The following is a 15,334-nucleotide window of genomic DNA, read 5'->3' on the forward strand; positions in this document are numbered from 1 at the left end:
AGTTTACAGTTTTTGTAAAATATATATTATTGTATAGTATTTATATAATTTACATGTATATTTATTATTAATTGATGTATTTTTAATCTTTGACATTTTTCAGAAAAGTCAACTGAAATCCTTTTAAAACTCAATAAAGAAAACTGTATAGAAGCTGCCTACTAAGACAATTGTTAAAAAGAAAATACAAGAAAAACAATAAAAGAAAATAAAATCAATAATATGACAGTTGAAAAATGTTGCTTCATGTCCATATAACTGGAGAAACATTAAAATATAGACATAACGTGCTCCTGCAGTAGCTGTGAAATGTCTGTAATGTATATGCAAAGACTACAACTTGGGCTGATGTTTGTTCTCTTGTACAAGTGAAAGGAAGCAAGAGTGAATGCAAGAACCAGGGGCTGATTAGTCTGTGGATGTTAGATTATACTATATGGTGCAGCATGGAGTCTGGATGATTGATGTATTTTAGACTTAACTGTGTGACAACAAATGTGGAGAGCAAGATTATACATAAATAAAGAAAAAATTATGAGAAATAGGTGAAATATAAAAAGCAAGAGTAAATGAGTTGAGAAAGTAGTTGAATAAAATTGACATAAGCTTCAAAATGAGAGAGATTAGAAGTGGTTAATGGACATGGTAGATCATTTGAAAAAATTCCTTGTTTACTATTTCAGACTTAAATGCCGCTTATCCTGAAAGAAATGGCAGGATGGGATATGTATGTAGAGATGTGTAGATATGTACTATATATATATTTCCAAATCAAAGGATGTTCGTTGTTTTATAAAAAGTAAAGATCTGTGTTCCTTTCTAGGGTATCAGCAGTCTCTTCAGTTCCTTAAAAGTGGTGCGACTCCTAAGATTGGGTCGTGTGGCCAGGAAGTTGGACCATTATCTGGAATATGGCGCTGCAGTGTTGGTGCTCCTGGTTTGTGTCTTTGGATTAGTGGCCCACTGGCTTGCGTGCATCTGGTATAGCATTGGGGACTATGAAGTTATCGACGAGATCACAAATACCCTCAAGAATGACAGCTGGCTCTGCCAACTGGCAGAGAGTATTGGAACACCATATCGGTACAATGCTACTGGATCAGGGCAGTGGGAAGGCGGACCCAGCAAAGATTCACTTTATATAACTTCTCTCTACTTTACCATGACAAGCCTTACGACAATAGGATTTGGAAATATAGCTCCAACCACTGATGGAGAGAAGATTTTCTCTGTGGCCATGATGATGGTTGGATGTAAGTAAATGTGTTTTTTTTGCATTTGTTTCACATTATAGTCACATCTGCTGGCACAGGGGTTGATGTTTTCATATTATCACAATAAAATCACAAAAAAGAATATATAATTATTTTGTGATAAAATAAAAGGGTATCATGCATAAGGTTACTGGATGTCAGGCAAAAGGAGGACATGTCTTCCTTTGTATCCTCATGTCCTCCATCTGGCAGGCATAAACTTAAAATCAAATATTATCTTGGATTTTTTTCTGGAGGAGGGAGGGCTGTTTTTACAACAATAGTTCTTCAAACTTTTGTGTATTATGATCTTGTATATTGTCTGCTTCTTCCTTTTTTTGTCCCATCAACTGACACAATAGCTTGGATTTACTTAAATTTATCTCCTGATTCTAACAATTGACCTTAAGCTCCTTCAGATCCATGACTGTTGTAATCTATAGATCACATAACTTGTCATTTGTTTCTATGGTGAAATTTGAAAAGTGTATTGTTGATTCTATATTATCACTAGCATATATTCTTGAAAATAAAGATTTATTTATTTTACTTACTATATGCAGTATTGCATTTGAAAAACCAGTATTTCTGATACTGGAAAACATAATTTCATATACATGTAGGCCTAAGTACATTTTTGCAATTTTTCACTATAAAATATTGTGTCCTCCTTGCCCAAAACTTTCCTCCTTCTTTCCAATTGCCTGTTTCCTCCTTTGCCTGTTCAGATATCTGGTAATCCATATCATGCAGCAGTTTTAATGAGAATAGGAAAGCTTTTATGATAACTTGTGAGTCCTTTTCTATCTTTTACGATTTCCTTCATAGAGTAGCAGTGACAACTCTATTTCTTTATAAAAGTATATTCATGTATGTTGTATGTTATGTTGTAAACATGATAGTAAACTGTAATGTTTGCTTTCATTTTCAAGGATCACAGGACATAGTACATTAGTTTGGAGTTTATTTACATTTTTGGTTGCTGGTGGACAAACGTATTTGGAAAAATAAATAACATGGTTATTTCAGAGAATTGATTCCTGGCTGAGTTCAAGTCCATTTGCAGTGCTCACTTTGGAACTGGTACCTATGTAGAGGTAGTCCTTGAGTTACAACCACAGTTGAAGCCTAAAATTTCTGTTGCTAAGTTAAATATTTGTTAAGTGAATTTTGTCCCATTTTACATTTCTTGCCACTTGTCATTGCGATTGTTAAGTTAGTGACATGATTGTTAAGTGAATCTGGCTTTTCTATTGACATTGCTTGTTAGAAGGTCACAAAAGGTGATCACATGACCCTGGGACACTGCAACTGTCATAAATATGAGTCAGTTGCCAAACGTCTGGATTTTGATCACGTGACCCTGGGGATGGTGCAATGGTCATAATTGTGAAAAATTATTATTATTATTATTATTATTATTATTATTATTATTATTATTAAGTTTTTAAGAAGAGACTGAACGGCCATTTGTCCAAAATGGTGTAGGGTTTCCTGCCTGAGCAGGGAGTTGGACCAGATGACCTCCTAGGTTCCTTCCAACTTTATTATTATTATTATTAATAATATACCATTTCGGACAAATGGCCGTTCAGTCTCTTCTTAAAAACTTTCAGTGTTGGAGCATTCATCACCTCTGGAGGCAGGTTGTTCCACTGGTTAATTGTTCTAACTGTCAGGAAGTTTCTCCTTAGTTCTAGGTTGCTTCTCTCCTTGATTAGTTTCCACCCGTTGCTTCTTGTCCTGCCTTGAGGCGCCTTGGAAAATAGCTTGACTCCCTCTTCTTTGTGGCAGCCCCTGAGATATTGGAACATTGCTATCATGTCCCCCCTCATCCTTCTCTTCATTAAACTAGACATACCCAATTCCATAAGTCACTTTTTTCAATGCTGTTGCAACTTTGAACGGTCACTAAATGAGCTGTTGTAGGTCAAGGAGTACCTGTAATGAGAAAACTGTTACTGAGAAACAAGACTGGGGTCTGATTTAGTAAGAATTTGTGTGACCCTCTTTGTGAAATCTGGAGAAAGGATAAGTTTGGTTACATGCCTCAGAGTCAAAGAAGGATATTAAAAATAGTGCGGCATTAAGGTTTTATGCAATGTAAGCACACTCTGTGCACACATTCATTTAGTGGCTTGTATTAGTTTATTTATTTCTTTTTGAAATGTTGACTGTAGTGAGGTTGAAAATGCTATACACAGGCTGTGCTCATGGAAATCAAATTGAATTCATCAGAAAATATTGAAATAACTGTATGGTGTTAAGGGTATTTCAGTTTGTTCTAAAAAATGTGAAGACTGCAGTTTGAGCTGGGCTAAAGTGTCTGTTTTAATCATCTGATAATGTTTTTCTTGATCACTGTGGGAGCTAGAGGCAGCCAAGATGATTCCTGGATATGATACGTTGCATGAAGTATTACTGTGGTTCTCTCAGAGTTTTTTGATGACCAGCAGCACTAAATAATCTTTCTTCAAAAGGACAGCTAGAACAAATTATATTTTTGTCTTCAAATGCACAAAGTCACAAAAAGAAATATATTATTATATTTGTATAATGATATATTCCTTTTGAGTAGTTGGGAATCTCCACAAGGTAATTTGTGTATCTAGAAAATGCTTGGAGGGGTTATGTAAAAATGCTTGTGCACTCAGAGGCAAAATATTTGGGTTTAAACCTCTTGGTAACAAAAGCTGGTTTATATTTGACCAGGACAGATTGTGATCCATCAACCCAATTCCAGAGCAATCTAGCCTAGCTGAAGGGATGGAAGGCCATGGAGAGCCATTTCTGTATGGAATCCTGATGGTTCACTTGAGTATGATCTAGAGATAAAGGACTTGGAAGAACTGAAGTAATGAAGGGACATAGCATCTGCAAGTCCCATTGATATGTTCTGCAATTCTCTGCATCTCTAACTCATGGCCCACTACAGTTAGAACACAGCAAGGGGATCAAGCTATAGTTTGTCCAGCTGGGAAACCCTGGTAGTGGATTTTCTTTTAAGATAATTACAGAATTGGAAGGGATCTTGGAGGTCTTCTGATCCAACCCTTTGCTTAAGCAGGAAACTCTATATCATTTCAGATAAATGGTTATCCATTTTCTGGTGGCACTGAGAATTCCAAAGTGTCTTAGTTCTCTTCTGCTTCTCAGGAAGCAAATTTTGTCCATTCAGCCAGCCAGTTTGTCATGTGTGCTATTACCAACCTCCTTTTCAGCTCTCTTACTCTCTGAAGCAGTTGAGATATTTGCCCTGGATTAAATTAAACATAAGGTATGGAATCATAGGGTCCTTCAACAAAAATATTCTCTGCATACAAGTAGCAGGATGTTGTGAGTTTCTCCCTCCATATAAAACCTCAGATATCAGCCCATTTAGGCTCAGCTCTTTTGAAGTTCACTACTTATTGGCTGGAAAAAAGTTCACTACTTATTTGCTGGAAAAAAGCTTTTTGTCTTCTATTTCATCCTCTTACCTTTCTTCTGGTGATGTTGCTACATAAAATATTTTTGTGATAGATAGAACTATTGTCCTGCTTGCAGCTCTTCCTTTGCATTTTGCTTTTCTCTGTTGAGATCTCAGCTGTGTGGGGAATTAACCTCCATGCTGCACAGTGTACTTGTATTTGGGCCACTGAGGCTCTTCTGAAAACACAGTGATGAATAAGCCATTAAAGACATCTGTTGCTGTATAATAAATTGTGCCAAATGCTGATGTAAACATGCCATGCTCGAAGCTTGTAAACAAAACCGCACTGAGAAAAACCTGGTCCCACAATAATTGATCAAGCAGAATTTGTAAAATGGAGTAAAGCTGCCTATTCTCTTTCTCTCATCTTTTCTGCCCTAGCCTTTGGGAGGAATTAAAAGAAGAGAGTCTGGCTAGGTCAGATGAAAGGAGGAAAGCCCTGCTTTGCTTTGCTTTGCTTTGCTTTGCTTTGCTTTGCTTTGCTTTGCTTTGCTTTGCTTTGCTTTGCTTTGCTTTGCTTTGCGATGGGGAAGGTTGTTATTTGAAAAAGTTACATGTGAAATGGAAAGAGGTTTGGCCATATTGATGGGGTTATAGAAGTTATAGACTAACTCATTTAGACAGTAACAGATGAAGGCTGTTACTTTATGCCTCTGTAGTTATAATTACCAATTTATGCAATCTTATTAATGTACACCATATGCTATGAAATTTCATAAAATAAAATCACCCCAGACTTTTTAGATAAGAATGAGGGCGTGGATCCAGTGGTTCTCTTCTATGAACAGAAGGCCTTTTCATTTACAGGAGGGTCCATATTCCAGCCAAAATTTCTGTTGGAGGAAAGAGGGGGAAATATCCTGTGTTACCTCTTACATAATTCCAGACAGTCCCCATTCCCTTTAAATAACATTCAAGGAACTTGCAGAGGGAGGAAGAAACTTCCCACTCTGCACTAAAAGCATCTTAGGAATGGATTTGTATTAACAGGAATGCTGAACAAAACCCATTGCTAAAACACGATGGTTTCCAAGCTTTGGAAAATATTCTAAGTAGGAATGTGCCAGTGTTAAAACAATGTTATTGTTCTAAAAATGATAATTTATTAATATAAATGAATGTGAGCGTTAATATTATGTCCAGTCCCCTTGGTGTCTGCTACCTGGAAGATGCAATTTGCAATTTCAGAATAAATAGAAGAGAGAAGAAACAACACAAAAATCATTGGCCACGCTATCATCCATCATGGTCATGAGTTAATTGAAGTCTGCAGTGATGGGATTCAAATATGTGAACAACCAGTTCTCTGTGTGGATGCTGCTTCCGGAAGTCCATTCTGGGCCTGGGCAACAAAAAATTAGCTACCGGTTCTGTCGAACTGGTGCCAACTGGTTGAATCCCATTACTGGAAGCCTGGAGCTCCACAAGCAATTCCATCAACAGACACATTGACCTACAACCAGCTTACGAACTCCTCAGAATCCAAATCAGCCACACAGCCAACCAGAGACAGCACCAACCCTCAATCAATCCAAGCAATGTTTCCTAGCCTGGTAATGAAACGTTTGGAAAACAACCCACAAACTTGGAGAAGAAACCTACACTCTCATCATACACTCAAGCTACAAATATTTGCCACTATTGCAAAGAAGAAACACTCATTATTCTTAATGTAGGCAGTGTAAGCTGCTGTTAAAGGAAGAACTAATGAAACTAAATTGGCATTCATCAGCTTAGATGCCCTAAACTATTCTTCCCCAATTTGCTGGCTGGGAATTCTGGGAGTTTCAGCCCCAAATCCCAAGGGTATCTATGCATGTTTTGCTGCCTAAATAAAGCAAAAAAAGAATAGCTTTAAAGGATATTTTTAACTTTACTACTACAAGCCACTCCTTTACCAGCATTCTTGTATTTTTACAGCATTTGCAGTATTGCAGCAATTCCTTAAAACAATCAGGGAACAAAAAATAATAAAGACACTTCAGGATATAAGCTTGCATTTTTAATCAAGTCCTTTCCAGATATGAATATACGAAGTCCAGAAAGTTTTCTCCCATTCCAATTCATTACTAGGATCTTCAAAGTGTCCCAAAGGTTATTCTCTTTTATTCCCCCCCCCCCCGGATAGCTTCCTTTTGATTATGATACATAAACATCACTTAGGGTTTTACAATTTGGGTGACTTTCTGGAGATTTCAATTTGCTTTCAGCGCGCACACACAAACACACACACACACACACAAAATTATTCGACCTTTCTCTTACCTACATCACTAACGTTAGGCGCTTTCGAAATTGGGGAAATAAAGAATTCTTTATAGCTTCTTCTTCAAACATACACACTTTGTAGTGCCCTTCGTTTTTACGTTCATTGTGAAATTGTGTAAGAGATTCTCCATTTTTATCTCAGAGTAACCTTAGGAGATGCAGTTATTTGAAACAAAGATAGGGATGTTTGTTTGTCATTTTAGCTTATATGCCGCTCTGCCGCTAATGAGAGCTTCTGCACTGAAGACAAATTCCTTGTGTGTTTAATCGCATGGCCAAATAAACCTATCCTATCCTATCCTATCCTATCCTATCCTATCCTATCCTATCCTATCCTATCCTAATGTTTCGAGTGTACAAAATTTTTTCGCAGTTTAGGTAAAACTTTCTTTACTGCTTAGCAAGAAAATTTAGGATCATTATAATGAAGTGACTAACTTCATGCATAGACAATTTGTTTTTATCAACAGGTGTTCTAGATAATTCTTTAATATCAATTGATAGATTGAACAAATTTGTATGGCTACCTATCACAGAAAGTGAGATGCCTTATCATGTGTGTTGAAATAGCCATCTATGTGATCTTACAGTGTTTGGATTATCCATTATGCTAAAAAGGTTTAGTATTCTATGACTAAATACTGAGCATATGACGAAAGATTTTGTGCTGCATTTTCTTTTCTCTTTCCCTCTCTAACTGTCCTGTCTTTCAGTCAAAGTGGTTAACATTATTCCTCCCCTTTCAAGAAATCAAAACCTTAGCTGGAACCAACAGATTCCAAATCACATATTTACCTACACAATCTATGGACTGATATACATTTATATAATAGAATTTTATTCTTGCTGGCTGGGGAATTCTGAGAGATGACATCCACACATCTTACAGTTGCTGAAGTTGAGAAACACTGATCTATACCTTTCTATATTAAATCAGTTTATTAGCTTTGACTGCCAATGTATCCATGCAGACCTCACGTGCCACCTGCCGAGCACTCTATTGAAAGCTGACTTTCCATTTACACAATCTTTTAACTAACAAAAAGGAAATTGACATGCTGAAAAGCCAGTGCCAGTTCTAGCATCATCTTCCATTACAAGAATGTCCCTGGGACTGAAAAGAGAGCACTTTTCATTCTAAGAGGTGGTGAATGGCTGCAATCCAGTGATGTGTTAGGAAGAGTGCCCACAGGAACAAAGACAAAGAGAAGCTGAAAAGATAGCATGTATTCCAAGGGTATTGTTTGTCACACCTATGATGGCAGAAATTTGAGGATTAGCTAAATTATCTATGGCACCAATTTTGAGTGACTGTCTGTCTTAATCCCCAGGGATGAATCCAGGGGATGAAGAAAAAAAGACTGCTTGCCTGGTGTCTTGGATCTGACCAATCTTGAAGTTTGTTCTTGCCCCTTATGCCAGCAAGGCTAATAATAATAATAATAATAATAATAATAATAATAATAATAATACTAACAACAACAACAACAACCACTTGAACACCATTGACATTGACAATTTCACTATTAGTCAATTGCAAAAGGCGGCCTTACTAGGAACTGCTTCCATCCTGCAACGATATCTGTAATACCATCAAACATCCACATCTGCCTATCCCAGGTCCTTGGTAAGGACTCGATAGGTAGACAAAATGCCAAATCCAGTCTGAACATCTGGCTGACTGTGCGATGATCCATAATAATAATAGTAATAATAAAGTTGGAAGGGACCTTGGAGGTCATCAAGTCCAATCCCCTGCTCAGGCAGGTAACCCTATACCATTTCGGACAAATGGCTGTCCAGTCTCTTCTTAAAAACTTCCAGTGTTAGAGCATTCACTGCTTCTGCAGGCTGGTTGTTCCGCTGGTTAATTGTTCTAACTATCAGGAAGTTTCTCCTTAGTTCTAGGTTGGTTCTCTCCTTGATTAGTTTCCATCCATTGCTTCTTGTCCTGCCTTGAGGCGCTTTGGAAAATAGCTTGACTCCCTCTTCTTTGTGGCAGTCCCTGAGATATTGGAACACTGCTATCATGTCCCCCCTCGTCCTTTTCTTCATTAAACTAGACATACCCAATTCCAGCAACCGTTCCTTATATGTTTTAGCCTCCAGTCCCCTAATCATCATTACAATTCAAGGCCAGGATCCTTGGAAATAAAGGATTACTTGGCAGACAGAAACTTTTCTTAAGTAGATCATATTGCATGGAAACCAAGTAGACCTAGCTGATCTTCGATGGAATGCTCTAGTTCTATTGAAAGTAATGGCTCCTTGTTTATTTCCTAGGGTGTCTGGCTTTGGTTCTGCCTCCCTTTTCCATTTGTAAATCTTGTTTGGTTTTCAGTAGTTATTCAACCTCTTTATTAGCATTTATGTAATTGTCTTGGTTGTTTTGAAATTAAATTTATTCTGAATATGGTCACTACTTTCTGTAAGTATACCTGTGGATAAGATTTAACAAATCATGCCCTTGTTTTTTTACAATTTGGGAAAGACACCTTTTCTGAACAGTCAAAAGTATTAAAACGATGGTTTCAATCATCTGGGATAGGATGATTGAAGTTCCATTCTTTTTTATGTGCAGTGCTGCAGTGCTGGTTAAAAAGGGGTAGAGCTTTGATTGCCTGGTTGTACCCATCATTTTGACAATGTTAACCATTTCTGTGGATGCCTTTATTATGGGGAGTGGAGAAAGCTAGTGGTAAAATAAGAAAAATCACACAAAAACAAAACAAGTTGGCATACAAATATGTAGATGTGGAATTTGCATCACTATGTCTCTGTATGACTGCAATCGTTTTGATATGATTGGATTTGTTGCAGATACCCATGGTGGCATTACCCTTTCAAAATTTCAGATTGATGACTTACCCCCAAATCTTCCCTTTTATAAAATATATGGGATCAAGGAATGATCAAAGGCATGCCTATTGACGGACAATTAACCAGTGGAACAGCTTGCTTCCAGAAATCGTGGGTGCTCCATCACTGGAGATTTTTAAGAAGAGGCTAGACAGTCACTTGTCTGAGATGGTATAGGTTCTCTTGCTTGAGCAGGGGGCTGGACTAGAAGACCTCCAAGGTCCCTTCCAGCTATATTCTCTTCTCTTCTCTTCTCTTCTCTTCTCTTCTCTTCTCTTCTCTTCTCTTCCCTTCCCTTCCCTTCCCTTCCATTCCCTTCCATTCCATTCTAATGGCATTATAAAAAATGGGACTGCTCTAAAAAAATGGGACAGTTAGGGTATATATTGCTCCCCAAAAAATGAAGAATGCATACATTTCATATATAATTTCCAGTCTAGTAATTTCTAAATTTCTAAAAAAAGTTCCACATTATTATGCAGGTGGCTGAGTGCCTTCTGTGATACAAGGAATGTCAAAACCATTATAGACTCGTGGTGTGAGAAGCTTGATTAGCTGGGGAAAAAAAACAGCACAAGCAATTAGTGCTGCATTCAAGAACTGCAGCATCACCTGAAGGAAGGTCTTTCTTGACCTGCTTTTAGTATAACCAAGATTCTTGCTGTGAGGTTATGGTGTCAGAAATGACTCATTTTCCTAAGGTAAGAGCACTTTTGTAATGGGCTAGGAGCAAATGGGGTTGCAATTGATCTTGTTCTAGTTTATTTATTAGTATATTGGCAAATATTTTCAGACTTCTGGCAGCTTACAACAATAGCTTTGTAACTAATAAATGCAGGGTAAGAGAAAAGATAAACAAAGACAGAAAACATATAAATAAAAATTACACAAGAATGACCAATGTGAAGTAGTTCTTGAAAGCCTTCCAAAAGTCTTTGGCTTTCATCAGCTAGCCAAAGGCCTTTGTCAAGGGAGCATGTTGGCACTTTCTAGTCTTAGCCTCTTTTCATCTCACAAATTTGATGCATTTCCCACTATTCCTGGGAAGATTCCCTTAGTCACTTTCAATGGTGATAGCCATATTCATGCTATTTTGAGGCAATAAGTGTCAGTGTAATGACAGCCTCTAGCAATTATAAGAAGTAGAAATCTCACTGAGATCACAAGTCTTACAAGATATTGATAATCTCAACAAAGTTCTTGACAGCTTTATGAGTACTGTACACTGAAATATCAAGAGATTGGGCAAGCTTATTTGGAGCATTAAAAAAAATAATTTATTTCAAATGTTGGGCTCTGTGGATGACTTTTAGCAGTGCCGTATTGGTGATTTATGTTTCCTTGAATTTCAATCACTAGGCACAAGATTTATGCTCATTTTTTTCCTGCTGAAATACAAATAGGAACTTTGCTTGTGGGTGTTGGATAGCATAAGAATTGCCTAGAACCTGAGGTAAAAGCTTCCCAATCTATACCTCAGCACCCTTGCAGAAACCAGTTTGAGTTCTAGACACCACTCTTCACTCTGGAGAACTTTCAACATCTGTCCTCCACCTCTTCTAGCCCGAAGTCTCATTTTTTTCTCTTTGATATATCTTATTTATTTGTTTGTAAATCAAATTTCTATCCTGCCCATCTCAGCTAAGTGAGTCTGGGTGAATTACAATAAAAACATACAGTAATAGAAAAAGCATGGTTAAAAACAAAGATAAAAACAGAATTAAAAATTAAAATTAAGAATAGGATTAAAATGTTTAAAATGTTAGGATGTTACAAAATTTTAAAAGGTGTTTAAAAAGTTTAAAAATATGATCACATTCTGGACTTCAATATTATCTAACCAGAATGGCTAGAAGTAATCACTGATGGCCACGGAAACTTGAAAATAAAATGGACCCATTCCATTTTGCATATCCCTACCCAAAGGAATGTATACTATTTTACAAATCATTCTAAAAAAAACCTTGGTCAAAGAAAAAAAAGCAGCCCTATATTGGTGTACGGCTTCTAATAGGCAGACTAATTTTTGTTTTCCTTATTCATCATTGTGATTATGTAAGAGTGGCATTCGATAATCTGGGTCAAGGCCAAATGTACGTCTTACAATATCTATCATAATACAAGCTTCCTCTAGGATCATACTTCAGTCACAACTCAGAAATTAAGAGTTAATATTACCAAAGATAATGCATTTCATAGGGAAATGTCCAAGACTCTAGAGCTGAAGGTCTGCTTAGGATGATGGAGATTGTGCATTCCTAAGAATCCTATTGTAGGGACTGGATGCTTAAGTTTAGGGTTAGGTTGCGATGACAACAGAGGCTAAAATATTGCAATATGCCTGGTTCTCATTTATTATTCTTTTAATTAATATTTTTTAAAAATTAAAGTCAGATCAGAGAATTGGCAGGTGTCAAAGGAGCTGATTATAGGCTTCTGATTTGCTCAGGGTCTTGTTACCTACTCTTTCTCAATGTCATAAATCAGTGTTTATGGCATTGGAATCAATTTATTGATTATTAGATTATTATCAATTATTATCATCAATTATATCTATTGATTCCAATAGATCAATAAATCAATCTATTGGAATATCCAGAAAGAAAAGAAACTACTTATAATCCCCCATTATCAAGTAGTTAGGTAAGGCTGAAGCTAGAAAATACCAATTTCTATGGCAGTGCCAATACTTTGTACTATCTTTCCAACAGAGATCAGATTAGGCTTTTTGGAAAATGTGCAAATTAAGTTATTTTGGCTGTATTTTGCTTAAGTTTATATTTGATGTCATTTTATTTTCATTGTTCCTCCTATTTTTATATTTTTGAAATAGATGTTGACTGGGTTTTTTATCTTATTATTGTGACTGAGACTGGGACTGGGATATGAATACTTTAATTCAATTCTTATTTTATATGCATGGTGTAGGTTGCCAAAAGTCATTTGATTGTCAAATAAATAAAAATAAGAAATAAATTATGAGCTGCCTACATATGATAACATTAATATATTGAATGGATTTGGAAGGTATAATTCTTTAAAAAGTTCCAAACTTTTTATTATTGTATTTTATTATTGGCATTGCATCTATTAATGCAAGATTTCTTTTAATTAAAATGATTCCACATCTAGAAACATCTTTGCCCAAACTCACTTGTTTTGAGCTTTCTTTAAGAAAATGTATTCAAGTGAACTAAAAGAAATAGTAAACAGAAATGGATTGGAGGGTAGAAACATTAACTGTGACTAATCCTTCATTATTTATTTAAATAAATAGTGATGAGGGTTCCCGAGAGACTTTGTGTGTGGCCAGATTTATGCTGCTGATAATATCTAGAATGCCTGTAGTAGCATTTCTTTGTAAACAAAGGTTTTAATTCATACATCTAGATTACACAGCTTCCTTTGGATTTTAAAAAAACCCAAATGCCCAGCAGAGATACTGTGCAAGATTGCTGCAGTTATTTAATGTGCAAACTTAGCATTTCACTTATTCAAATGGGCAATTAATTGCTTCACTGGATGTGAACCTCGTTCAATTCCTTGTACAGCACTTGTTTTTCTGCTAACACAAACTTAGGTATCAAACATCAGAATACCATTCCCATTCTTTTAAATTATATTTCCATTCTGGCAAACAGTTGTTCTGAAATATAGCTGTTTTCTTGGCTTTTTAAAACAATAGCTTAATATGTTTACAAATTAGTTGAGATCTTGCAAGACAATGGAAAACTTGTGAAATCGCTGGATATTACCAAATCTTTTTTTTTTTGGGAGATAATATCTCTATATTTATCTCCAGTAATGTTAAGTTCCTTAACCAACAATGTAAAATGATGTGATGGAATCCAGGATTAGAAAAATATTTCTAAGCCCTCTTTTAAAGTACAGGATTTTCACAGCCGTTGCTTTTACTATAAGCTAATTTGTTTAGGCCTCTTATTATTCAGTTTACACTTGAGAACTCAGCATGATGCACGAACAAGCTCCATGGAAAAACATTGCCCCAGGACTGATATAAAACTCAGCAAGGCTGCCTTAGTCATGCTTGCAAATCATCCCTTTGTGATGGAAGCCCCTGCTAAACATGGATATGTGAAGCATACATGCATACAAACTCTTTGGGGATTAACAGTAAACAGGGCACTTCTTTTTAATATGCCTTTGAGTCATTGTTTACTCCTAGCATCTGCTTGGACTGCAGTTTCCTTGGCAAAAGTTTTCATAAGTGGTTTGCCATGGCCTCCTTCTTCCAAGGGCTAAAAGGATGTGGCTGGCCCAAAATCACCCAGTTGGCTTTGTGCGTAGGATGGGACTAGAATTGATGGTCTCCCAGTTTTGAGTCCAGTGCCTTAACCACTATACCAAATTGGCTGTATATGCAAAACAGAAATAAGAAATAGTAAGGTGAATAAATTAAAAACATGAAAAAGGAAAAGGAAATAGCTAAAACCAGTGTGCTAGCATAGGGTTTTCCCTTGAAAGCTTTGTGCTGGCCTGCTTGACTGACTCCATTTACCTCTCTTATCCCCTGCAGGTTCTTTTTGTTAAGGCCAAAAGTTTCTTCTCTTCATTTTACACAGAAATCATAAAGAGGACAGAATGCTTGGATCTCCCTTTTAGAAAGTGAGAAATTGTGTTAATCCCAAAGTGAACTTTTACAATGCAGAATTGCAGGGGATTCCCAACACACACGCATGCACGGACACACAAACACATGCAGTTTGTTTTTCTAAACCAGTGGTCCCCAACCTTTCCAGCTCTGCAGACTGGAGGTAGCAGGATTGGGAGATGGGTTGATTTTGTGCACTCATACTGCTTGCACAAATGTAGTTTCACACACTTACCTGCCGCTTGCATAGCCCTGTTCCCAATGGGCTGTGGCCCACTATTAGGCCAAGGACCAGGGGTTGGAGACCCCCTGTTCTAAACTAAATCAAATTTCTTGTCTTCAGTGTTTCATCTGAAATCATGTCAGCAATGTGCTGTTCATGATGTATTAAAATAATGTCTTGGGTTACAGTTCTGCAGGACTTATGATATCTGAAATCTGTTTTCAGTCAATTTAGTTTTACAAGGAAGTAGGATTGAATTTTACATTATGTATTCAGAGTGAAGTGGGAAGAAAAAAGGTATTTTTAAATTAATAAATAAAACCAGCCAGAATTTATGAGCTAATAGCTGAACCAATTGCATGATTAATGATACAATTTAAAGCCCAAGTTGTCCTCTTGGCAATTTCCATGTGTAAGATTAAACTTGTTCTACCTATGAATACTGTTTTGCTTAATGAGGGAGTCATTGGAAGATTAGGATATTTTCAATTAGGAGATTCTATATCAGAGTACTGAAATAGCAGGAGAGGATTTAAAAAATCCTTTCTTAGTATATACTTGAAGTGTAATTAAGAAATGAAAGGAAGCACTTCATACAGTGTATAGATACTTAATTTAGGCAATATTGAGATACTCCTGGGTAGGAA

At 36.5% G+C, this 15,334-nt stretch overlaps 1 protein-coding gene across 1 annotated transcript in view; it reads left to right on the forward strand.

Annotated features, from left to right (window-relative positions):
• KCNH5 (potassium voltage-gated channel subfamily H member 5) overlaps window positions 1–15,334 on the forward strand; it is a 201,794-nt gene that overhangs the window by 79,726 nt on the left and 106,734 nt on the right. Inside the window, exon 7 of the mRNA XM_039319543.1 lies at window positions 824–1,253. Coding sequence (XP_039175477.1) covers window positions 824–1,253 — 430 coding nt within the window. The remainder of the gene's footprint in view (window positions 1–823; window positions 1,254–15,334) is intronic.

This window comes from Crotalus tigris, unplaced genomic scaffold (genome assembly GCF_016545835.1).
Source record: "Crotalus tigris isolate CLP2741 ecotype Arizona unplaced genomic scaffold, ASM1654583v1 scf7180000023598.3388751, whole genome shotgun sequence".
NCBI classification, from domain to species: domain Eukaryota; kingdom Metazoa; phylum Chordata; class Lepidosauria; order Squamata; family Viperidae; genus Crotalus; species Crotalus tigris.